This window comes from Nuphar pumila, chromosome 10 (assembly GCF_984573655.1).
Source record: "Nuphar pumila chromosome 10, dmNupPumi1.hap1.1, whole genome shotgun sequence".
Taxonomy (NCBI): domain Eukaryota; kingdom Viridiplantae; phylum Streptophyta; class Magnoliopsida; order Nymphaeales; family Nymphaeaceae; genus Nuphar; species Nuphar pumila.
Window position 1 is genome coordinate 89,362,818 of NC_143258.1, and position 27,283 is coordinate 89,390,100.

Below are 27,283 nucleotides of genomic sequence, written 5' to 3' on the forward strand. Positions count from 1 at the left end.
GTCATGTCTTCAACCTAGAATTTTACCTCATGGGAATGCAAGCCCATTAAGTGACGGAAAATAACAACATTGTTCTTGTAAAATGGTGCTATTTCGAAAATGCCTCACAATTTGTCGAAATCCTCCCCATATCGAAATTTTTTATTCTCAACTTGTAGGACATTTTAACCCTTTATGAAATTTTCGAATCTCATGATGTTTGCACAAATATGTTGTGAACCTCCTGACGTTCACACAAATATATTGTGAAAGTCCTGACGTTTGCACAAATATATTGCGAACCTCCAGAAGTTCGCACAAATTGTGTATACAAGGACAGAACCATGCATGCAAGCTCATGCATGTGTGCACATATTGTGTATATGATTATGTACAGTAATTCTTGATAGGGCTGGGAAATGAGACAAACAGCTTGTAGCTGGGCTCATGAAATATGCTTGCCTAGCCAAACACGAGCAACAAGTGTTCACCTTGACTCAGCTTGTATATGCTTGTTAGCTAGTAATATATAATACTTCATATCGTATTATAGAATTCAAATCCTATTACTTACAATCTTGAACTAGTTCGAGCTTAGGCTAGTAAGTTTTATAGCAAAATTTCGGAAGTGTGTTTTTTGGTAAATGAGCTAGCTCTAACTCAGCTTGTTTAGCTCATGCTTGCCAGGAGCTGGAGCTCGGGTTAGCTTGCCACAAGAAAGAGTCGAGCTTGAACACCCTCTATTCAGTTCATTTGTTTCCTTTACCGGATGCAACTCTCGAGTAAATACTAGGGGTGGCAATCGGGTCGGGTTGGCGGGTCAGCATACCTCAACATGAACCCGACCCATTTATTAAACGGGTCGGCTGTAGCAAACACGAACCCGACCCATTTATTAAACGGGTAACCCGATACAACACGATTAACCCATTTAATAAACGGGTCGGGTCGGGTAAACGGGTTGGCGGGTTAGCAGGTCGGGTTTGGATAAATGGGTAAATGGGTTGGTGGGCAGGTCGGGCTCGGGTAAACGGGTTGGCGGGTGGGTCACGGTCGGGTAAACGGGTTGGCGGGTCGGGTTCGGGTAAACGGGTTGACCCACCCACCTAACCCATTTATTAAACGGGTCAAACGGGTTGGCGGGTTGGCATACCCTTAACACGAACCCGACCCGTTTAATAAATGGGTTAGGCGGGTCAACCCGTTTATGACACGAACCCGTTTAAGCCAAACCCGAACCCGGCTAAGAAGGGGGTTGGCGGGTCATGTCAGATTTTGCCACCCCTAGTAAATACAATGAAAATACCTGAATACTAAAGTGCAATTTTTTGAAGAATTTTAGAACAATAGGATTATACCCATCAAATAATAAAGCCAATTCGAAAATTGAAAGCAATGTACTTATTGACGAACTTAAAATGGAAAATATTCATGAAAACATAAAATCAACAATGAAGATCTTAAAAAGAAATGGGAGGACACAAAAATCAACAATGAAAATGTTAAAAAAAAAACAAATGAACTTAGGGACCTGGTGTTGGTCATTCCTAACTAGGGGTGCACAACAAGTTCAGTAGCTGGAGTTCGTCCTCTATCAAAGCTCGACTGGAGCTAGTTTACCTATAAAATGAGCATTTCGTGTTTAATCATAAGCTCAAATAAATAAATGAGCCTGAGGTGAAACACTGGCAAAATGCTCATTAAGGCTTCATTAAGCTTGTCTAATGAGTATATTTAGCCTATTGTTTGCATGTTTTTACAACAATTGTTGTGTGCAGTTTCTATGTTGGTTGTTAGGGTGGAGATAGGTTCAATCCTTGCACCTCTTCTTTAACAAGTTACTCAAAAGATACGTATAAGCTTGAACACTAAAGCCCAAGCTTGCTTGAGCTTGAGCTTGAGCTTGTGTGTTTCCAAGGTTGGACCTGATCTCGAACAACCCAGGCTTGAGATCGACTTGTGATGCTGTGGTTTCATGTCTGATCTCGTATTGTCTTAATATGGGACCGATGCTATGTCTCATGTTATATGGTATGTCATCTCTTGCTTCATTCATCTCAATTCTACTCTTTCATTCTTCAGGTTGTACGTGTGGATCGCACAGATGAAAGAGTTACAGTTAAGCTTCTATTTATAATCAACTTGGAAGAATTAGCCAACAAGCTGGTAACTCTTTGCTCTTTCAATGCCTTTTTCTATTGTAGTAAAACTCTAGGTTTGAGTATTTGTATGAACTTTCTTTTTCCCTTTCGTTTGGGATTATTTTTTTTAATATGTTCAGGAAGAGTGTTCTCTTGTTGCTTGTCCTCTCATTATTGTTGTTATTGTTATGCAAATTCACCTTTGCTATTCCAGAATGGTAATGATAGTGGCAAGAAAAGTCTCTCTATTCCACCTCCACGTCGTCTCAGCAAGCATGACTTTGAGTATGTTTATGATCTGGTTTGTCATTTTTTCCATTTACAGCAGGATGTAGTTGTATAAATTTTCTAATGGTCTATTTTGCGACTCTAGGGAGATGGGAATTCCTGTTCACCCTATACAAGGTGCTGCGTCTGTCGAAGATGCTTATAAGATCGGCGAGATGATGTTTAAAGATGGCCTTCTTTGTGAAACCATGCCAACTGAGTTTGTCAATTTTATGACTGGTCTTCCAGTACTTCAGATGAGTGGGATACATTTATGAAGCCTGGATTTATTGAAAGTAGAAGTGAGGATTATTTGTTTGAGAAAAGAAAGAACTGCAGCTTTGAGAAGGTTGGTAAACAGTTTTCTTTTGGAGTATTGAGAAACTTGAAAGGATATGTCCAGTATGGGAGAGAAATTATGGAGAGAGGGCTAAGTAGAAGACTGCCAGCAAATTTTCTTTTCCAATTTCAATAAGAACTTTTGCTAATCCTGATCTGTCTTGCAGATATATCACCTTGGTTCTATTTTGCATGACGATCTTTGTGCAGAGGAAAAAGGGCACTCTGACATCTTCAAGCCTGGTGACAGCATAAAGTGTAAAATGGAGCTGATCAAGGTGTTACAGGGAGTGTTGCCAATGTTGATGCTCATAAGGTTATCATTTCATCAGAACCTAGAAAGCAACAGATATTTGACAATGGTTTCGTCAAAGTTCCTTTGTTGTTGGTTTAGTTCATTTTTGGAGAATAAATATTATTCTGATGCAGTTTGTGTGATGATATCCAGATCGACGTCCTCTCATCCAACCTTACTGATGGTCTAGGAGTAAGCTATGATAGTAAGAAACAAGGAGATTATAAGCTACATGATCATGTGCTTCTTGGGTTAGTTTGACGTTTATGTACTTTGTGGTTATTGTGATCCTATTTGTTAATGAATTCTCCATTTTCTTGGAAAAAAAATATAGATTCATGAATTCTTCACTCCGTATGAATAACTCACTGTTATTTCTTGCAGTGGTTACGTAGTTGGAATAATTGTAGTCCGTGAGGTTAGCTATATATATTTGTGTAAGGATTACTTTTCTATTCTTGGCATGCATGTCCTAGATATATGACTACGTGACTAGTTTTGTAGGTTCTGAAGGGATTTCCTGGTAGGCATGCATGTTGGACTCATTGTATAGTCCAACTACACTTGTAGAATTTTTGTTATATCCAGCAACACTGGTAGACTAGTGAAATTCGTAGACTTCTATTTAAGTAGGCCCAATAAAAGAAGAAGGCTCAATGTGGTTGTGGACGTAGACAGTTTTTGCAGAATCATGTAAAATCCTTGTTTTCGCGTGTGCTTGTGGTTGTTTTCTCTTTTTGTTTTTCCCATTCGTTGTTTCTTCGGTCCATCTGTAGGTTGAAGGGTCGTTCCCCAACAATGCATTGGCATGGGTTGAATTAGTAGATGTAAAACTTTATAAGAACTGATGATGCATGCACAATATATGGCTACGAAGACTGTGCCGCGAGGTCGTTGTCCGGATATGTGCTGCTCGATATGTTGTAGGTACCATTTCTCTGATCATGCTTCATGTCTTGGGATGTTTCGATCTGAAAATCTGTGCATCTTGTGTTTACAGGGAAAGGAAGGTCGCATCAAGCAAATATATAAAAATATGCTTTTTGTTAGTGGTATGGGCTTTTCTGATACGGCTGGTACCGTACGTGTTGATGCCCATTCATATGTTCTTGTTAGTGGTGCGCATGGAAGCATTGAGACAGAAGTAAGCCTTTTCATGTTTTCACTTTATGGGCTTCAGTTTTCATGGATGATGGATTCAAGGTGTTAATTGCTTTTACAGGTAAACGAGCAACAGACTGGTGGATTTAGTAATTCAAGGGTATGTGTCACTGTATTCCTGAATCCCGAAAGTTCTCATGTAGTTTCATGATATCGTTGTGTTTCATTTAAATTTTTTGTTCTGTTTCTGTGGTGAATTTGATGCAGGTGGGGAGAAGGAATGGATACCTTGGTGGTTAAGACCTTCATGTTCACTAGGGGTACGTTTGGAAGCGAGAAAGATGTAAGAAAAATGATGCAAAATGAAAAACCCTTTCAGATTTTCTGACATTTTTAAACGAGAGAGACTTTATCATAAGTTTTTCTAAAAGTACACTTTTTGATAGAAAACCTACCAAGAAAAAATTTATTTTTACACTTCTCACCACCACTACCACCCATCATCTCACTATCCATCTCACCACCACCTTCCTCTCTCATTTTTCACATTTTCCACTATTTTTTCATGCTACACGAACAAGTGAAAACCTTTATTTTGGAAAACTTCTCATATCAAAAGCTCTCTTGTAAGCAAAACTTTCTTTTCCTATGAGAGTTTTTCTCTCTTACAAACGTAACCTAGAGGTGCCTATAACGTATTCCATGGGCTTGTGAGGGCTATTCTTGAAACTTCTGTCCACATCCAACTGGAGCCAAAGGAGCTTGCGAGCAGTTAAGAGAGAGAGAGACAGAGAGCAAAGGAATGCGAAGACGTTCATAACCATGGTTATAATCTGCTAAATATTTCAATGCAAACATATACCGCAATCTGGTGAAGACGTTCAGAACCATGGACGGGAACAGAAGAAGTTGAATCAGATTGGGTTGAATCGGCTCATTCAAGCTTGAAGCGAATCGAGCTGAATTGATTGATTTATGTTTTTCAATTCAGAAAATCATAAAATTTGGCAAAATAAATCATTGCAAAAAAGTAAAAAAGCGCTGATTTAACCACGATTCGGCTCAGATAGGGCTGATTCGGGGTTGAGTCGGCTGATTTTTTTTTGGTAGGGCCCGATTCGAACATGAAGCGAAATCTGTGGGCAATTCGGCCGATACGATTCTGATAATATTGTCCCTCGTATCAAGTAATCACATTGTGGGTTCATAGAGCAAACAACCTTAGCACCTTCTTCTTCTACTGATGGACTTAGGGTTTTTCTTTTTTTCTTTTTTTGAGTTAGGGTTTTATGTAATGTATACAGTGGCAAAGCTGTTTTTCCCTGGATGCCCAACAGAAAAGCATGACAAAATTTTTAGGTGTCAATTACGTTATTGCTTAAGGAGAAAAAGAATTCAAGAGAGGAATGTGTAAGGTTAGAGGTTGGAACTAAAACGGGCTATAGTCACTTTTGTCAGAGTAAATTGATTATTTCAACATATAATTTAATGGGACTTAACCCAAGGGTTTATTTGCTTAACACACGGTAAAAATATTTGGCGGGCATTTGAAAAATAATAAACTATGCTGAATATATCAATTATAACTAAAATTTGTTGGTCGTTTGAAAATTATCCCCATAAATACATGGGATGGACCTTTTGCTATCGCTGAATTAAAGTTTGCCAACCTCGCCGGGCCCACATTTGGCTTCCTCTTTTTGGCTGTTGCTTACTAATCTCGTGTTGTTTAATCACATCTGCAGTCCGGACTCGGGACCATCTTCACTCCCACACTCACTATACCAAGATTTCCCAATCTTTTGGGGATTGCTTGGAATCATGTATTTATCCACGAAAATGGGATAAGCAGAGAGAGAGAGAGAGGGTCTTGGTTTTAACCATAACAAAAAGGGAATGAAAAGTAGCTCCAGGAATAGAAAAAATAGAGGGAAAGTAAGGAATAATATAACACGCCCGATGGGACTCGAACCCACAATCGCCTGATTAGAAGTCAGACGCCTTATCCATTAGGCCACGGGCGCTTTGTTGCACCGAATAGTTGACTTATTAAATTTACACAATGAGACGAAATCAATTGTTTCAGTTTTTCTTTACCTTTTGTACTATAAATGTGGGGGCTTCTTGTAATCTCTCACTTAGGGGTGTCAACGGGTCGGGTTTGGTTCGGACCCAGGTGAAATCAGACTTGAACTCAATTTTCGGGTATGGTATCAAGTCCAGGCCTGGGTCTAATCGGGTCCACTATAAGAGAAACCATACCCGGACCTGATAAGAACTACATGAACCAGACCCGGACCGTACCCGGTAAAATAATATTTTTTAGCATTTTTAAGTTGAAAAATTGCGGGTATCAATCGGAACTCAGGTCAGGTATAAAATTTCAGAAACTATACTCGGATCCATGTATTAATCGAAACTTCAGGTCCGGACCCGAATCTTAATCGGGTCTTCTTATTTAGCACCATACCCGGACCCTATAGGGTTTGGTCCGGGTAAGCCCTACCCGTTGACACCCCAACTCTCACTTCTTTTGTGGCCATCATACCCCTCGACAAACAGCACCACCGATTGGGCTGTATCTAAACATAACCAATGAGTGATAACCCGTGTTGTGCTAGCCCTGGCAGTATATGTCATCTAGAGGGGGTCTCTTATCTCTTAAGTAATCCCTTATGTGCCCACAGCCAATGATATGACAGGATTCTATGAGCCCCACAGCAACAAAACACAGCCCCCGACTCAAAATGTAGTGGGTGATATTATGTGGTGACCTAAGAAATCCCTGGATTCGAAGTTTTGTATCGTCTGGTGTTCAGGCCCACTTAGAAATCCCTGGATTTACTTAGATTAAGATTTTTTTTCTATAAATATAGGGAAGATATAGGATTAGGGAGATTAGGGTTGAATTCAAGATTTGTTACTTTCCAGCTTATTTGGTTTATTTTCTGCTTTTCATTAATTATATATAATTTTTTATTATTTTCTTGCTATTTTTAGATTTATTTCCTCTTTCCTTAGATAATTTGTAGTTGGTTAGAAATTTTTTGTAAATTAACCATTTGGTTTACATCAATTGGTATCAGAGTTGAAAATCCTGATGGTGTCTACGATGTCATGCATCAGTAGTGTTATGAGCGAACATGACATTTTTTTATAAAGATTTTTCTTAGAATGAGCGACGACATAGCGTCCTTGAACAAATCAATCAATGAGATGAATGACTCACACTAGACACTAATGACAATGATGGAATGGCGATTCAATGGTCTCTCGTGGCTAGGGGTGGCAAAATCTGACCCTACCCGCCAACCCGCTTCTTAGCAGGGTTAGGGTTTGGCTTAAACGGGTTTGTGTCGTAAACAGGTCGACCCGCCTAACCCGTTTATTAAACAGGCCATGTTCGTGTTAGGGGTATGCCAACCCGTTTGACTCGTTTAATAAAAGGGTTAGGCGGGCGAGTCAACCCATTTACACAAACCCGTCAACCCGCAACCCATATATATATATATATATATATATATATATATATATATATATATATATATATATATCAACTTATCTAACCCTAACTCCTAACTTTACACTTTAGTCACCCACCTAACTCCTTCCTACCCAGCCGCAGCTGAGAGACCTCTCCTCTAATTGTAGATTTGCAGAAAAAAAGTATAATATGTATTTTTTTTGTGTGTGTTTCTAATTGTGTTATTCAGGTTAGACAGGTTATTCGGGTTACTCGGGTCGGTTATTGTCTCTATGTTATCGGGTCAATCCGTTTAATAAATGGGTCGCCGTGTCATGTCGACCCGACCCGTTTATTAAACGGGTTAACCGTGTCGTGTCGGGTTACCCGTTTAATAAATGGGTCGTGTTCGTGTTTGCCACATCCGACCCGTTTAATAAACGGGTCGTGTTCATGTTGAGGTATTCTGACCTGCGAACCCGTTAACCCGACCTGATTGCCACCCCTACTCGTGGCATATGGAGAAGTAGCCGACTGAAGCGTCGAATCAGATTCTACAGGGCATCGTTCTTCCCACTTGTTCCCGTCTTCTCCCGCCCCTTGTTTGTTGCACACAAGCCAAGTGGATAGGGAGGACAACCAACAACATCACCCCATTGGCAGCCTACGAAGCACTACCATGGCCAACATGTCCTCCATCACCACCGCCAGTGAACCCACTACTACCATCGCCAATGTGTCCATCACCACCGCCAGCGAACCCACTACCACAATCGCTGGTGACCCCTCACTACCATCACCCGGCCCTCCTCCTATCTCCACCTCTCAACCACTGTCTGCGCTACCATCGCCATCGTCGGTGATGCACCTCTGCCACTAGGCTACCCAGTGTGACCCTTGCCAGTGCTCCCTCAGCTAGAAGCAAACATGGAGGGTGATAGGGTGTTTTCCACTCCTTTTTCTTTTCGAGAAGGGCAAGCTCCACACACCAAAGGGCTGCCGTTCGGTGAGCTCTCGCCATATGGGTTAGGTCGGTGGAACCTATTTTCCTTCTCTCATCAAGGGCGGGCAAGGGAGGATGCTCTCATCTGTTGGTTGTTGTAATGCCCCATTTTTTTTCCAAATTTTTAGATTTTTTTTTAAATACGCAACAAAAATAATTGATTGAAGTCAGAAAATCTTAGGGAAGCACAAATCAGTGCATCTTGGATCAAGTTACTAAAAATAAAAACCATTCCATTAAGTTTTCAATAATTATTACATCACATGGCTTACAAAGCATTAAATTAAATCTAGGTGAATCCCAGATAGGCAATAACGGAAGCTTTGATACCAAATTGATGTAAAACTCGACCAACGGGTCGATTTAACGATCCAAGATCCAAACATATCTCCACGCGTAGAAGCTTTCAAATAGGCAGACTGTTGAGTCTGAACATGACCCAGACATGGGTCAATTAGAGATAGCAGACCTCTGTTTCGACAGAAACGATAAACATGGAAAGTATGCACGGCATGCACACCTTTCTAGAGAATGTGATAATTCAGAAATCGGATTTGGATTTCCTGATCCACGAACAAAATTTCTGGACCAGTGGGACTGGTGTTCGAAAGACTGACTGGAAAGTAGTCAGTCGTCTTTGAGAGAGTTTTTGAACCCTCAGACACAGGAGTTTCAGAAAACTCCAGACAGATGAAACAAATCTTTCCAGAACACCAAAGAACGCAATTTTAGGACCACACTAAAGGGTTCTACGTTGGTTTGAAGTTGACAGGTTTTTTATCCTAAATGTTTCGAAAAGCAGAACAGGGCAATCAACATGCAATCAAACAAACATGGTTTTTGGACAACCAGAAAATCATATCTGGAAATTCTGAGAACATGGCAAATCCTAAACAAGATATCTACATTGCAGAAAATCAAATAGATCCATGAAACACACAGAATTGATCAACATATACGAGATTGAACAATCACTTGATGAAAACGAAACACAAATTCTAGACTCGAAGAACAAGAATTTAGCAAAGATTGGCAGACAGTTTCGATGAGCAAAGAAGCAGACTCAATGAAACTTTTAAACATCAATACGATAGATCTGAATGTTAGCTTTCCGACAAGCTAAAATTCAGATTTTTTTGACCAGCCTTTTGTGAGAACACGACAAAATACCAGCAACTGTCAGACACTCTGATGTCTGGATAGGACTTGCGTCATGACCCAATGTCAGATTTTTGACAGAATTTTTATCTGCTCTCAGAGGCAGATTCCAGCCAAACTTGCAACACGAAAGAGGTAGCTTAGCGCCGTGTCTTTCCAACGAGCCAAAGAATGCATGAAACAGACCAGCATCTAGGCTGATACGGTCGAAACACCAGGACTATGTTTGACAGTCGGGAATGACGAGAATGACACAACTACAAATCCGAAACTCGAAACTTGCGAATTCAAATCTAGGCAAGACAACTTCACCAAAGTTTGAACAAGGCAAGAAACACTTTTCAATTTAGATGATTCAAAACTACAGATGATTTCAAACAAACCATCACAAGAACAACTACCATTCATAAGTTGCAGAAACTACAAAATTCAGAACGAGAGAAAAATAAGAACAAAGTTTGATTATCTTCTTTGCAGCCACAAAATGAAGACAAGCTTGGATTCAATGGCACGAACACGGCAAGGTTGACGTCTCCCACGTCTCAACAACAGCTACAAGGTTTGCAAACCTTGTTCATACGAACAGCAACACCCTCAAACGAACAGTCGCACAAGGCGTTGCAAGTACATGCCATGGTATCACTAGAATATGAGAATCAGGTAATATGAGAATTAAGGTGTGAACCCAATTTCATAGATTTTTTGTTCTTTTCTTTTGAATCTAACTGTATCGATGTAATCTACAGGATTGGTTTTATAAGAACCCACTCTTGAATCATCCGACCATAATTCTTTAAGTCTTTAAATCAATGACTCATAATCTTCACAAATATTGAAGCATTCAAAAATCACATTTTTCATAGAAAATACACTATCCAATGGTTGATTCCTAGCAAATTCACCATGCCAAGCACATCCACATGGTTAGATTTGCAAAAAAAAGTGTTGAAATGCCCATGTTTCTAGTTCTCATATTTCTGTTCTCATATTCTAGTGACTCATGTTTAATTTTACCCAGCCCTCTCTGGAGTTGGAGTTGGGGTCCAACGACCACAGTGACATATCTCGCTAGATTTATGAAAATCTCGCAAAAATATTGTGAAATTTTACCCAAACGTTGAAAACAGTAATTTCTCGCGAGTTTTTCATAAATATCGGCAGAAAAGGACACAAGAAGCTGAAAGGAGGGGGCTAGTGCCGAGGAGAATGGTCCCCGATTAAATCGGCTCAGCTACAATCCCGAACCTGATGGATCTAATGGCTTAGTACATTCTATAAAATAATTTCCCTTCACGTGTGTCCAAAAAGATGGCTGTTACATGTGAAGAAAGCGAAGTACTCAAGCGGCTATTCATGTTTCAGTATAGGCTTTGTTTTTTTATAGAAATTTCCATGGTTTATTTTTGGAAGTTGCCCAAGTTTTTTTTAATTTGAGTCTGCCATCGATATTAATTTGAAAATTGTTCTACATGTCAGCAGTAGAGGTGTAAAAACCTGGTGTTCATTGTTGTTGTTTTTTGTTTTTCATTATGAATTTATTTGTTATGGTTAGGTGCTCATATTTTCCTGTACATGTATATTTTTACATGGATCGACTATTGAGGGGTAAAATCGTCTTTAAGGTTTATGAGTGTAATAAATATACCTATAGATATATATAACTGTATAATGATAATAATTTTGGCCAGCATGATTGGAATAGTAAATTCCTTTCCTTCCTTGTTTTGATCCATTAAAAAAAAAATAAGTAAATTAAATATGGAATTGGTTAGTGATTGAATGAAACCTAATTTAAGTAGGTGAAGGTAGAAGGTTGGATTTTAAGGAGGTAAGTAGCACACGTTTTAGAAAATACATTTAGAAAGGGAGCTATTGTAGTTAAGAACAAGGAAAATTTTATGTTCTTTACAACAAGAAATTGTAGGAAATAGAATTTTATTGAAGGCTAGCATAAGGAAAGGAGGTGGCTGGAAGATTGGGTTGACTCATAGAATTAACAACATAAAGGAAAGGTGACCATAAATGAAGAGAGAGATAGTGGTGAAAAGGATGTAACGTTGAAACATAAAAAAAAAGGAGAGAAGGAGAAATAGACTTCATCCTCAATCAAGCTTTTAGAGAAAGGAGAGAGGGGGAACAAGAATTTGAGACCAATAGAGGAGCTTGTGCAACGAAACGTGGTGTGCGCCATCTTCTTGCATAGGGAATCGAAGAATCGGAACTCGATTTGGAGAAAAAAAAAAGAATGTATGGCAGTTTAGATTGAAGCTTATGATTATGTGTAGCATGTATATGAAAAAAGGTTTTTGAAAAAATTTAAATCGGCATTTAAAACATTTGGTTTTCAAAGGAATGAAAAACATAAATCTGAACTTACACATTAATGGATACTGGACCAGATGTTAGTGTGTGTTTCTAGTATGCTTGGTGATTTTATATACATGTGTCTGTGTTGGTACGGGTGTTCCTAAGCATAGAGAAAAAAAAATAATAAGCACAAGACTTGTGTTGGAGGTTAGGTGGATGTTAAAATTATTTTGTTTAATGTCTTACATGTATTTTAGCAATTCAAACCGGTGCAGATGAGTGGTTGAAGAATTCAACAAGAGGGCATGGTTGAAAACATGTATTGTATATTGTTTTTGATGGATATAGATTACTCATATAACTGTGAGTTATAAATAATATTATTTTATTAGTGAATGCAAGTACCTCGTATTACTTTTTGGGATGACATGGTATTGTATTAATAATATGTGATGGCGAATGGCTTAGCATAACAAGGGCTTTGATGATATGATTACAGACCAGATTCTGGACATGCATGGTTTAATTGACATACTGGTTTCTATCAGACTGTATAAACAGGAATATAACTTGGGTCAACTTGTGACATGTAAATTTCAGCGATCCGATGGAATTTTTAGGCATGTCTTAGCATTCTGGAATTATCGAGATGTCCGTTAACTGGTCCACGAGTGATGGAATGGGTCTGAGTCCTAATTTTCAGCAAAAAAATAGTCTTTTCAGGAGTTTATCAAGAGATATCCTGTTTTGGACAGATTTGAACTGTTGAAGGTTTTGAAAGGTGCAGTTTTTTTTTTTATGACTGATTGACTTGATTATTGATGAGTCTATGTCAAAATGACCGAAATTGTTCGTTTCAAAATTTCTGGTAAAAGTTTATGTGTTTGAAAGAGATTCCTTCCAGCTCAGATATAAACGTAATTGGATTTGAAACAAAACCCCAATGGCAATTTATAAAGGGGTATTTGGATAATGTACACGGGAGATGATTTTTTTCAGTGTTCTATAATTTTGGTTTTTTTTTTTTCTAGTTTAAATCTCTCATGTTTGTAAAAACACCTCAACCCTTGTACCCTGGACCAAGATGTACATATGTCGTGTACCCTAAATGGGGAAGTGAAACTCCTCCTGAGGGAGTATAATAAGTCAGGATTTCTGTTTACCTATGGAGAGGGTAGGTGGTACCAGGCTCCGGGATTTCTGTTATATTTTGGAGAGCAAGGCGTCTCCTCGGTCCACCCAGCCCGGTAGTCCTAGGGGGACCTGGGTAGTTACACAGGAAAGCCCGATGACTAGCCCTACTGACTGAGCTCAATCTGAATGGCTCACTATGGGACCTCCCGATCAATGTATCGCCCTAGTGGGAGCAACGGCTGTGGGTACCGCAGTCCTCTGTATGTGACAATTGGAATTGATGGCATGGGTTTTGACTAATGGTCAATACCGACTTTTATGGTCCAGGGACAACATGGCAAAAGAATATGTATATAAGTTTGCTATTGAACATATTTCTGTACATACAAATGATTTTCTAATGCCATGTTTTCATATGCTATGATCTTTACTGTTGTACTTTGAGAGGCTAACCTCTCCGTTGAAAATGTTACAGGTTCTGATTGATGGCGTGGCGTTGGACAAGGCTCGACGAGTGTGTTGCTCTAGGGATTTGGTTTTGGGCTGTTTTGTTATATTTTGAGACTTATTCTACTGATTCTTAAATTATGAACTTGAATTTCCAATAAGATGGTTTGTTCCATTATTTGTTTGTAGCGAGCCCAAATCTATTGTGTGTTTCAAAAAAAAAAAATGGTTACAAATTTTGTGTTGAATTTGGGGCGTTACAAGAGGTGTCAATGGGTCGGGTTTGACCCAGACCTAACCCAAATCAAACTCTATAGAGTCAGGGTTTGGTGATATATATAGGAAGGTTTAAATAAAATCCAGGTTGGACCGGAAGGGTAAATATCAGCAATAAAAAATAAAATATAGCTCACTTATTTCTTTTTCTCATGGAGCAATAGAATCTCAAATATGTTGGATCTAGCTAGGTACCTGATCCAAATGTGGCCATAGGGGTATCACAAGAGTATTCCCAACAGCCATTGAATGGTGGGCTCATGCATTAAAAGTCATTTATGTGATTTTATTATAAGTTTTAATGATACATGTATAGCATATCCTACATGGATTATAGTTGGGGATTGCAGGATTAAAGGTGCATTATCTCTCAGTTAATGCCGAGTTAATTCCAACCCTACTTGGTTGCCTATATGATGGACCATGATCATGGTAATCAATATCAGAAAAAAAAAAATGAGCTCGAAAGGAATGTTTTGAAAATCCTATGGTTGGAGAAAAGCTAGAATAGCTCAATTGGTAGAGTGTGTATTCACAATGTTGGAGGTTCAACCCCTCCTAGTGAGCATGTCTCTTTGATTTGGTGACACCAACCAAATCTGATTCGAGAACCTATTGGTTCCAACATTGGTATTAGAGTCATTGCCCTATTTGATGGTTACGGGACGGTCGCTTTGACAAGCCGACGTGGAAACATTGGTGCATCTGCGACCACCCATTAACACCCTCTTTCATTGCTTGATGGAGGCCAGATGCAAAGAGCAGAGCCGTACCTGTGTTTTATGGGGCCTGAGGCGGAGGGAAAAAATGGGCCCCCTATTAATAGTAGGAGTTCGGGGACAGCGCCTCCGAATTTTTTTTAAAGAATCAAAATAACAATAAAATTTGCATTCACATTAAACAAATATAATATTCCAAATATTTATATTATATTAAATAAAAATAGGGGAGCTCGGGCCTTAAAAATGGGCCCCTAAAATTTTTTTGGGCCCTGAGGCCCAAGCCTCATTGGCCTCTTTACAGGTCCGGCTCTGGCAAAGAGCAACACACCACCAGGATTGTGCTGAACCTCCTTGGGTGAAACTCGTAGCTGAAATCATCCAACTGCCGGAAAAGGTGGCGAAATAGACCATATATAATTTAGATTGGATCCTTTTTAAATATTGGGTTTGATCCTAATGACTTTGGTTCAAAGGATGCAGTTTGAATAAAACTAAGTCAAACCCAACAAACATATTTGGAGTAAGTCAAGATCTATGGAGTATATCAGATCTGGTGAGCTGAAACCTACTATGGACGGATCTGATCAACAAAATCATGTCAAATTTGGATTAGACCAATAATGATCAGGCCACCTTAATTGGACCAATTCAAATCAGATGGATAAAAAAGGTGGTAGATCTTATCCGATCGATTGAAATGGGTCAGCTATAACGAGGAGAGTGGATCAAGTGACTTGATGGTCCCATAATCCCATTTGGATCTGATTTGGCATTTACTGCATCAGATCAAGTTTTTTCTCCCATTTGCTTGTGTGAAAAAATTATTAGAATGCATCGTGGTCAAGATCAGATGGTCCAAGTTGATTTGGACCCGATATACTTATCCAAACCAGATTGGATCTGGTTGAACTTGAATGGATCCTATTTGGATTTGGCTCATATGTTCACTTTATGGAAACATTTTGGAGCTGCTTAGATTATAATGGATCAAAGTTCAATATATTTAGATCTAGTAAATCCAGATAAGATTAACGTTGAAGTGATTGAGCTTAATGACCCTGACGAACTAGTTGAACCGGTTAAACCAGCTCAAGACTATAATAAATCAGTTTGGTTCCAGTCAATATGAATACTGGACTGGATTGGACCTGTTGGACCAGCTTGGACATAGTCAATCATTGGAACAAAACTTGATCTGCACATGGGACTTGTAAAAAGGCTTGATGGACTTTTTCGTTAACAGTATGTAGGCCACTCCTCCATCTTTATTTATTAGTTGTTTTGCATCTATGTTGGTATTACGTTTGAACTATCTAGGTCACACCTCCATCTTTATTTATTAGTTGTTTTGGATCTATGTTGGTATTACGTTTGAACTATCTAGGTCACACCTCCATCTTTATTTATTAGTTGTTTTGGATCTATGTTGGTATTACGTTTGAACGGGTCATGCTTACGAGTTTTGAAACTATTTATTTATTCGTCCAAATAACTGAATATTGGATCTAAAAGTAGAGATTCAATTTTAGAATTTTTGTTGACTCAAAACTCATGGTGCAGTCTGGATCCAGTTATAATTCGAATGAAAGTCAACCTAATATGCATAAGTTTGGATAGAGAATTTTCTGTATTGGCATAATTGATCTATACTGGTTTAATGCATGTGTGCTTTGTACTTGGCTTTTTGGGATCCTCTGATTGTATGGATTCGATTTTCAACCAGATTTTATAGTGAATTTGGATAGTATAAGTTGGATATTTGGGCCTAATAATATATGTTGTATGGATATGGGTTAGGACTATAGTCAAGTCCTAGTGACTTGACAATAAACATGTGAATGAACTTGATATAATTGATTTATGTTAGGTAGCTGGGTATTGGATATAATTAGATACATATATCTAACGAATTTAGACTATAGTCAAATCTTATATGACCCATGTTGGAATGCATTTGATTTGCAATTTCTTTTTGGACCAATAAAACCCTAATTTTGAATATACTCAAAATGACACTAGATCCAAGTTTGGGAAAGGACTTATGGCTATTCTTGAGTAATTTAGACTTTTATTTAAATCCATCTCATTGAGGACCTCATTGGATTTGATGATATTTTCAAATATTGACTGTCTCCCAAAAATGGCTTTGCGTCCTCCGCTTGAAAACCCTTTTTTTAACAATTTCGCAAGCTGCGTGTGCTGCTGATGTCCCGTGCAGATAGCATATAATGCCTATTACCTTTTAATAAATGGTGGAGGCAAGATGGAAAGAACTTGTCTTTTTTTTAACACTAGAAAATGGCTCGATCAGAAATTAAGAGTAACACTGATAAAGTAAGAATTAAAATATAAGTATTAATTGAAAGCACTAAAAGGAAATTCTAAATGTCGTATATTAAGTGTTTAATAAGCCGTTATACGTACAGTAAATATCATTTAACTTTATACATGTATATGTATTCTTAATATACTTGCTGATAATATTATTAGACATAGTTAGCTTGCGGCGAGCTCACCGATATTTAATGAGCCTAATTTCAGGCTTCAACTTGACTCATTTATAAAAGAGTGAGTTCAAGTCGAAGCCCTTTTGAAGCAGTTTTTTTTTTCATGAAGGATGGGGGTTCTGGGTGATTGCATAACCAACTGAATTTAAATGGATATCAGATGATGTGGTTTAGGTTGACTCCAAGTTCTACATAAATTTTGTTTTTGAGGAAAAGTTGAATCATATTACATGAGAGAAAAAAAAAAGAAAACAGAAATTTTGTTTTTGAGGAAAAGTTGAAATATATTACATGAGAAAAAAAAAAACAGAATTGAACAAGCATGCAACAAAAGAGAGTGCACAGTGACAAGAAGTCACCACCGGAAGAGTACAAGCTGAAACATAGAATAGGAAAACATACATCATCAATGGATTTGGCTATGCTTCATATCATGTTGGAGGCAGAACTCAGATGACTAAATGGGTCATACATAATCTATTTGGCTTATGCAACTCAAATTTTAGTCCAGATGATTCTGTTAGCAATGAGCAATAAGTAGCGAGCACCAATCAGGTGGCATAAGAGAATAGAGTTAACATCTTAGCGCAACTGTAGGTAAATTTGAAGCCTTGATAACTGCCTTCTGCCACAAGCAATATAAGGAAAGTTGTAGAACCGATCTTTACATGGCAAAAAAGAAATCCGATTATGCTTATGTTGTCTAAGAAATATTCTATGGATTAATGTGATGAAGAAATCAATCGACAAAGCAATGTGGAACATTTCATGACGTAATTTGTTATGTTACTGCAAAGATATGATATGGTCAATCTACATCTGAGACAACTCCTAATGCACATTATTAAATGTTTTTAACAATACGATGCTAATCATCCCCATTACTATTCAAAGAAAAACAATGTAACATATCAATAACATTATATTGGATTCTCACAACGGATAAAAAAACATAGAATTGATGGCCATAACTCTCCATGACTTTACACAACAGAAAAAATGCATTGTTCCCATAAGCCACAGATGATTTTATTCTAACATAATCTTCCTCCAAAAAATCCACAAATATTAGTGTGAAGTGAAATTATTGCTTATTTCACAGTAACCGCAGTGCCAAGATCGCCTGAATTTCCTGCAAAAGATCGAGGATAAGCAAAATCACTTCCATAAAAAGCCAAATGCACCACTTCTACTTCCCCCAAAACAACTGCAGGTGTGCTCTTTAACCGCAAACTTGACACACGTCCTTGGTCCCTCAATTTAAGCACTGCAAAACACGTTCCTAGTGTTTGATCAGATTCAATGAAGAAGGTCCACGGTGGGCTCAAGTTATCTGTAAATCCGTTATGCAGAGTTCCTGGATTCCTGTGAAGCTACAATCAGATCTGGATCCTGCAGTCATCGATTTAGGATTAGCTTTTCGATGCTCATTCTGTTGAAGGGTCTCATTATTAGCAGTTTTTTTAGGACAAAAAAAAAAAAAAAAACTCTTTCCTGAATTGAATAAGTAGTAGGGAAATCCACCTATTTCTACGGATGAATGGCAGGGCAGAAAAGGCAGCCATCAAAACTGCTTCAGTTTCCAGTGAAATGGGAATTTTCAAATGAAGTGCCATCAAGCACAAGTTTTAACGACTTCAATCTTCCAATGGCATATGGTAGACCTTCCAGAGACACACACCACCTTAGAGACAGCAGATGGAGCCTCCTTAGGTTCTCGAATGAACTAGGCAATTGCACAATCGGAGTTCGGTCAAGGATGAGCCCTTCTAAGAAATACAAGTATCCCACAGAAGATGGCAGTTCTTCCAATAATTCACAATCATCTAGAGAGAGGTGCTGAAGGCAACTCAAGTTCCCAATGGAATCAGGTAATGTCCTCAACGAAGTACCATCAAGGATTAGCTTTTGCAAATACCTCAAACGTCCAATTTCTTCTGGTAATTCTCTCAATAAACTTGACCCCTTTAATGATAGATGATCGAGGTTCTGTAGGTCTCCTATGGAACTGGGAATCGTGCTTAATGAAGTATAATCAATATTCAGCTCTCTCAGTTGGTGAGCATTGGCAACAACATCAGCAATACTAACAAGACGTGTGCAGCCTTTGAGATTGAGGATTTTCAATTCTTCGAAGACCTGTCAACCGTTATCCACTTTTGATAAGGAAAGCATGACAAAAAATATTCAAATGGGAAGCATGTTTATTTTTGGAGCTTACGCACATAAGCTACCCTGAAATTTTTTTTTTATGAAAGAAAGGAAATATATAGCATTATTAAGATGGGAAAATCAAACCATCGCATAAAGTGACGACGTATGATCACTTTAAAAAAGAAAAGGAACATAAACAAATGACAAAAAGAATAAACCATATAAGCGCTCGCCTGGGTTGGGATCCCGAAAACGATGCAGCCCCTTCAGAAGAAGTTTCCCACAAAATGTATTTAATGTAAAAAAGTTTATTGATTGCAATGATACGTGAACTATTGACCTTCCATATACAAAATAAAACATTAACCACTACACTAAATAATTAATAGAAAAAAAAGTTATATAACTATATGTCTAAATTCCAGCAAGCCAATCAATCCAATAATAACCCAACCCATTGATAGCACAACTGGGTCCATGATTGGTACTTATGAAATTTCAAGATTCCAAATGCGGACTTGGTTGTACTATCAGTGGGGCAGTTCATTGTTATGTTGGTTAGCTTTAGGGTTGTCAACGGTGGGGTACCCAACTTATCGGGGTACACCCGAACCTGACCAAATAATAAATTTTTGGGTTCAAGTTTCAATGAGTTACGAAAATGGCATCCCAAACTTGGACCCGCATAATTTCATAAATTCATTTTTATTTAAAATACATATAAAATATTCAGGTCAGGCCGGGTGCCCAAAAAAAATCATGTCCCAATCCTGTGCTGCATATTGCTTAGGTCGAGTTCGGGATGGCTCGAATATTTTTTGGGTTAGCGCTTTTCATGCCCATACCAAAGAATTGGGTTTGGGTTGGGTCGGGTACCTCATAAAATAAAGGTTTTTTTAAAAATTGCCAATGACTAATTATTTGGTGTAGTGGTTAATATTTTGGTTTATATTGAGGAGGTCTAAATTTATTTATATTAAATACATTTTGTTGACAGTCCAACCTTCAAACTTTGTTCCGGACTTGTTGATCAAGGTAAATTAGTAATTCATCTCACGAGTTACAATGGTAATTGATATCTTTAAAATATGAGTTAGTGTTAGCTCAAAATAAACCAAACGTAAATTCATGATGGGGGGAATTTGATTAATCCAAATAAAAACTTTGGTGTGAATTCTTAAACTCTCAAACTTTTGGTGTGTGCATGAATTAAACATATTTGAAAATTTTTCATAGGAAAAGTATACAAGGCACATTGAAAGTAGCAAATTTTGTAGCTTACCTTTTTTGTAGACAAAACCTGTTCGCTGCTCACCGTAACAATCTTACTATTGGAAATGTCAATGACAGCAATCTTCTCCAAATTAAAGCCATGTGGTAGTGACTCCAGAGGACAACCCTTCCACTCCAACCATTTTAGTTGCATAGGTAGATTGCGGTCAAGATCATCCTTGAAGTTAGCGTGATTGATACGAAGCAGTCTAAGATTAGACATGTTTGCAAAAGCCTGTGCACTTAAACAATTTGGTTCCTCACCACCTTTTTTCTCATTACAAACAATGGCGATGCCTTCTACCTTCTTGCATTCCTGATGACAAACGTAAGAAGTAAATTAAAGTTGATAAAGATAAATTGATGAAACAAAAGTGTGCAGCACTGGTACTTACTATGAGGTTATCCGTAAGATGAACGATGTGATTATACTCCCACAACCTGGTATTTCTCCAAAGATCTTCTTTTGAAACAATATGCTTCCCCATATCTTGAAGCAGATCATGCATTTCTAGCTCACCCTTTTTATTGACGTTTATTAGAGCCTTATTCACGAGGTTGTTGACTAGAATTTTTGGAAAAAATCCACAGGCTGTCCATACGTACTCTGCACAACTTTGATCTATTATGTTGAATATGCACGCTAGGTCCAAAAATACACGTTGTTCATCTTTGTTAAGTCCATTAAAGCTTATTTTCAATTTCCCGATAATATCATCATGAGGACATGTTTTCAATTGTTTTATAGCATCATCCCACAACTCCACACCGTTCTTGTCAGATAAATATGTTCCCAAAACCTTAAGAGCCAGGGGTAACTTGACTGCAAGCTTCACAACTTTCTCTGAGAGATCTGCATATCCTTCTTTTGGCTGCCTTGTCTGGAAGGCGTGGTTGCAGAAGAGCTCAAGCGATTGACCATCGCTCAATTCATTAACCCCGTAGATTTTTCTGCCATCCAAACGGCTCGCCGCTGTTAAGTTATGCTTGTCTCTTGTTGTGATTATGATTCGACTACCTGGACCAAACCAGTCTTTGCTTTCAGCCAACGCCTCAAGTTGGTCGGTGTTATCCACATCATCAAGAACGATGAGAACGTTCTTACGACCAAGCCTCTCTTTTATCAAGGGTTTTCCTGCACTAACATCTCGTACAATAGTTTCTTTGTCGTTTAAGATATCAACTAGCATCTGCTTCTGCAGTGAAGCGAGCCCATCGTCCTTTTTTGCTGCATTCTTCACATCTGAAATGAAAATGCTGCCTTCAAATTTGAGAAATATCTCATTGTAAACAGCCTTTGCAAGAGTGGTCTTGCCGATGCCGCCCATACCGTGGATGCCAACCATTAATTGAACCCCCTTATCTTCCATTTCCAACATCTTTAAGATATCTGCCACTCTGGAATCCAGTCCAACAGGGTAACTGGCCACCTCGAGAGGGAGCCTGTTTATTTCATTAAGAACCCTTCCAACGACCTCTTGAATCAGCTTTGCCTCGTGCCTGCAGAGTTCATTCACATGAAATTTGAGACATCTTTCCTTCTTTTCTTTTTTGAAAATAAAAATGATTCATGTTTTATGAGTAGCGATGAGAAACAGGGCTACGCCCCCACCTCAGCCCTTTTTGGACATGGGATAGAGGACATGAAGCGGTGATGGAGGCTAAAATCAAAACCCGTGCGGGTAGGTACTTACCCTATCCCTGCCCCAATCCTTCTTCAAGGATAGCAATGGACTGAGGGAAAATAGGGCCCCACCCTACTTATCAGGCCCGGGTATGTTTTTGTTTATGAAAAATCCAATCAGCCTTGAATACAAATATAATATCCACATCGTTTGAATACAAAATTGATACCCACATAGTTTAGTCGGATTCAGGTTTGGACCCACCTATGTTTAGCTAAGGGCATACCGGTTGACACTCCTATTATAAAGGATAAAAAACTTACCTCTCTTATCTTAAATATTATCAAAGCATAAGGGTATCAAGTGCAAAGAATTAAATGCTTTATAACTTTTTCTTTATTAACATTCTTATCATGTAAGTAGAGAATGTAAGTAAACATTTGTATTGTCATTTTCCTAGTACTTTTCATAAAAAAAATGAAGTAATTCATGGCACATTATAATTTTTTTAAACATTAAAGAGTTTCTATTTATAACACCTCTTCTATCTTTTCCCTCGTGTCTAAGAAGAAACTCTCTCTCTCTCTCTCTCTCTCTCTCTCTCTCTCTCTCTCTCTCTCTCTCTCGGGAGCGGGCGTGTTTATAACCATAAAATATACCAAGGTGGTATCACGTGGTAAGAGGTGTCCTGTGTCAAGCTCAAGGCTCCGGATCGAACCCACATGGAGCTGCTGTTGCTTTTACACGGTTGGGGCACTTAAGGCTGGATGGTCGTCTCCCCCAACCTGAGTTTTACCTTGCAGGGAGGCAGGCCCGCTAGTGACCTGGTTCTCGGTTAGGATTCCTTCATCACACAAAAAAAAAAACTTTTAAAATTATCAATACGTTTTCATTTCTCATTATTTTTGCTTTTAACCTTGATAAACGTATGTGATGTAAACTTTCTTCTACCATTAAAATTATCTTACAGAGCCCGACCATACGGGCGATCCGTTAATTATCTAGTACTTATCAAAGCAAAGCTTTCTTCCTTCCAAAGTCGGGGATTGATTAAGTTTTAACTGGAACCAAAATCATGTTTCCATTTAAAATGGGTATCCGAAAGCCTCTGGGTGGTGGTGAACCCAATAGGTAAAAGGATATGGCCCGACTCTGGTTAACCCTTATACCTGAGCTGATTACTTATCGGATTGGGCTCGGCTTGACTCTAATTGGGCTTGATCACCAATTGGACAGGCACCTGTAGGTGTTCATCCCTAGTCAAACAACTACTTGGTTCACAATGATGAGATTATCTAAAAAATAAACAATTGACATATAAGATCAAGGTTGGCATATAAATGAAAATCATGAAGTCAAACAACTACAAGCTATCCTTTATCATAAAAATGAATCATATGAATCATGAAGATGAACACTTCTTTATGAAATATTATATTTTCATGCACTATAATATAATTCATTTTAAGTGCTTTAGCATGTTAATATTACCTTTATGAATATGTTTGTCTCTAACCCATTCTATTGATCATTTAATATTATTATTTTGTTATTCTCTCTAACCAAATGAGAGATTTTTTATGCCGAATAAAAAATATATAAAGTCATAGAAAATCAATTTATTTTCATAAATATGATCACATAAATCTATAATGTATTGTCATATACCTCAGAAGGAATCAAACATGCCCATCCCCTTTACATATTGAAAAAATAATCCTCATATTAAATATTTATTAAAGGGAACCGCAGTCATTTCCCTCACACCGATTGTATCAATATATACAAGATAATTATTAGTCATTTAACTTTATGTGTCGACATAAGATTAGCTCTTGTCGTTATTCAAGAAGGACACAACAACTTTATTATCACATAAGATCTTTAGTGGTCTTCCAATAGAGTCTAATCTACCCAGATCTATAACAAAATTACTAATTCATATGGCCTGAGATAAAATCTCATATGAAATCAATAATTTCTTGTTCCAATGAGTTTCAAAAAATTCTTCACTGTCTTGCAGTGAGAGATGATACCTCGAATATTCTTAGCCACTCGCGATTGCAAAAACAACATGCTAAGATTATTCGAGGACTCCCGCTTTTTATAGACATCCTTTTAAAAACTACTATGTATCATATACAGTCTTTAGAGTGATTGTTCTATTCTCTGTATGAGTGAGAGATTAATCGCTTTGTACGAGATTCATATTTAAAATGTAAATGTAAGACCCCTTATTATTCACTTTTTTTGAAACAAACATAATTTGATCATTATTGTTTCACTTTGGTAGAAACGATAATACTTATAGTTGTTTCATTTTCTTAATTCATAATGAATTAACTTCAATTGTTGAAACTAGTAGATCATGTAACTAGAGACAATTCAACATTGTACTTTTGATATAAACATGCTTCATGGGTTGGTATACACATCTACTATTACACCCTATCTGAATTTGAAATACAATGACTTACTTTTGAGTAGAATCATTGTATGAAAGCTTTGTGACCTCCATCATGACTAATTCAGTGTTACATATCTTCACAAATCTATATGATATGTTTCTTAATCTGGAGAAACATATGCTTCTAATTCATGCCAAGCCTTCTGAAACACTGAACCCTAGCAGTCTGCCTTCACTACCTTCAAGGGTCGAGGTCACGATAGTGGTTTTTGTCGCAGTTGTGGAAGGGGACAAGGGAGAAATTCCTCTCCAAAAATGTCTAATAGTAACCCTGTATCCCAACCTTAAGGTGCTTGTGGGGGAGTCACATGTCAATATTGTAAAAAATGCAAACATACTGCCAAAACCTGTTGGGATGTCCTAAACCCTTCTTCGCCATGTCTCTTCAGCAATCCACTTATGACTATTGGTATCCTAACATTGGTTCTATGAATCATCTAACCATGGATGACCAACAATTCTTTCAAAAATCACAATATCATGGGGGTGAGCAAATAGTTGGCAATGATAAGATGCTTCCCATCTCCTACACTGGTAATCTTATTTTGAATTCTCAAGGCTCTTCCTTTGATTTAAAGAATGTTTTTCATGTTCTTACTATTACGAAGAACATTTTATCTATAGACCAATTTACTGAAGATAATGATTGTATTTTTTAATTTACTCCCTTTTAATTTCTTGTCAAGGATTGTCAGACAGACAAGATTCATCTTCGATGATTGAAATTCAGCGTAAGACTCTACCCAATTAAATTTGATGCTCATATGCAAGCGACAACATATGTAGGCAAATTGACTTGTTTTGATATATGGCACCAACGTCTCGGATATTCAAATAAGAAGTTCATTTCTTAAACTCTAGTCATGCTATTTTTGTCAATAAAAATAACAAAATAAAAGTGTGTGATAGTTGTTTTGTTGAAAAAGCTCACAAATTTCCTTTTTGTCATTCTTTTTCTTCTATGACATCTCCACTTGAACTTCTCTACGCTGATGTTTGGGGGGTCTGCTCCAGTCTCTTCACGTGAAGAATTTTGCTTTTATCTTCTCATAGTGTATGATTTTTATCGTTTCTCATGGCTCTTTTCATTACATACTAAGTCTCAAGTGTTTGAGTGTTTTAAGTCTTTCAAGCATATCACTGAAAAGCAACTTCAACTCTCCATTTGTGCTTTTCAAACTGATAATGAAGGTGAATTTATCATCCATGATTTTAAAAGTTTTTTTATGGGACTATGGCATACTTCATCGATTTTAGTGTCCGCATACTTTAGAACAGAACGGGCTCATTGAGGTCAAACATCGGCATGTCATTGAAACCGGGCTCAGCCTGTTGCACACTTCTTCTTTGTCATATTTCTTTTGGGTTGATGCCTTTTGTATTGTTGTTTCCATTATTAACTGTCTTCTAACCCTAGTACTTAATCGTAAGACCCTCTATGAGCTTCTCTTTCACAAACTGACCAACTATCATAATCTTCGTCTCATTAGTACTTGTTGTTATCCACTTTTAACGCCCAATCATACCTCTAAATTTTAACCCAAGACTACTTTCTGTACTTTTTTTTGCTATGTTTCTCGCCATAAGGGCTATCTCTGCTTCGACCCCTCTCAAAACTGCACCCATATTTTTCGCCATGTTTACTTTGATAAATCTTTCCTTGGACCCGTCTCTTCGTCTGCTCACCATTCCTCACCTAGTCTTTTTGAATGGGGTCTCTCTCATACCGCCGTCCTACCTCCTCTTGATCCTCCTCAACTGCTTCTTCCTAATCGGATGGTTCCCCCTAATATTCCTATCTCTCCTACCTCGCCAACTCCTTCCTCTCTTGTGAACCACATCCCCGCTGCTGACCCACCAGATTCTTCTTCAGCACTGCCCTTTTTTTTACTCCATTGTGAGTCGCTCATCTGACCATACCTACCCCATGATCACTTGGTCTATGACCAACTCTCTTAAACTTTGTGCATTTACCATTACCCACTATCCTTTCTCCCTTGCATGTTTTAGCTTTGTTTTACTCACACCCAAACCCACTTCGTTTAAATTGGCTAATCTTGACCCCAAGTGTCTCACGACCATGCAAGATGAGTTTAATGCACTCCAACTTAATTATACTTGGAATATTTGTTCCTCCTCTTCCTTACTATAATAGCATTGGCTCCAAATGGGTATTTTGAATTAAACAACATGTTGATGGCTTCGTGGCTCACTACAAAGCTCGTCTCATTGCTGAGGGTTTTCACCAAGAGGTAGGTATTGATTTTTTTGAGACTTTTAGTCCACACTCTACCTGAAAAGAGGCATGAAAAGTGGTGAAGAGACTTTTCTCATCATGATCGGAGCAACGGATCAAGCAGGAGAAACTGTTGATGTCCCAGGGGCCCTAGTGCTCGTATTGAAGAAGTTTGACAATGTTATGCTCACCGAACTATTGAAAAAGCTACCTCCAAGGCATGAGGTAGACAATTAGATTGAGTTAGTGTCTGGTGCATAGCCACCTTCCATGGATCCATACCATATGTCAATTCCTGAGCTGTAGGAACTATGCAAGCAATTGAATGACATGCTCAAAGCAGGGATCATCCAACCATTCAAAGCTCTCTTTAGAGTGCCCGTGCTATTT

The 27,283-nt window shown here is 38.1% G+C and overlaps 1 protein-coding gene, 1 long non-coding RNA gene and 1 other non-coding gene across 3 annotated transcripts; all 3 read right to left on the reverse strand.

Moving 5' to 3' along the window:
• Nucleotides 1-6,073: 6,073 nt before the first annotated feature.
• TRNAR-UCU (transfer RNA arginine (anticodon UCU)) lies at nucleotides 6,074-6,146 on the reverse strand. Its single transcript has one exon. It is a non-coding gene; the product is annotated as a tRNA-Arg (tRNA).
• An 11,933-nt stretch (nucleotides 6,147-18,079) lies between these two features.
• Nucleotides 18,080-18,760, reverse strand: LOC149827265 (uncharacterized). The gene is made up of 2 exons (XR_016434869.1): nucleotides 18,664-18,760; nucleotides 18,080-18,531 (listed from the first exon to the last, which is right to left on the reverse strand). It is a non-coding gene; the product is annotated as an uncharacterized LOC149827265 (long non-coding RNA).
• A 16-nt stretch (nucleotides 18,761-18,776) lies between these two features.
• Nucleotides 18,777-24,708, reverse strand: LOC149827266 (TMV resistance protein N-like). The gene is made up of 4 exons (XM_090018482.1): nucleotides 24,668-24,708; nucleotides 20,961-22,065; nucleotides 20,576-20,881; nucleotides 18,777-18,803 (listed from the first exon to the last, which is right to left on the reverse strand). The coding sequence occupies exons 1-4, from the start codon at nucleotides 24,706-24,708 to the stop codon at nucleotides 18,777-18,779; spliced, it is 1,479 nt and encodes a 492-aa protein (XP_089874608.1).
• Nucleotides 24,709-27,283: the final 2,575 nt, after the last annotated feature.

What these genes read in the sequence shown, in the direction of transcription:
- LOC149827266 (XM_090018482.1), bottom strand. Translation starts at nt 24,708, where the DNA reads ATGGAGGTCACAAAGCTTTCATACAATGATTCTACTCAAAA. An exon ending in TACAATGATTCTACTCAAAA is followed by an intron (nt 22,066 to 24,667) that starts GTAAGTCATTGT and finishes TGAACTCTGCAG; the next exon opens with GCACGAGGCAAAGCTGATTC. An exon ending in ATCTTACGGATAACCTCATA is followed by an intron (nt 20,882 to 20,960) that starts GTAAGTACCAGT and finishes GTTTGTCATCAG; the next exon opens with GAATGCAAGAAGGTAGAAGG.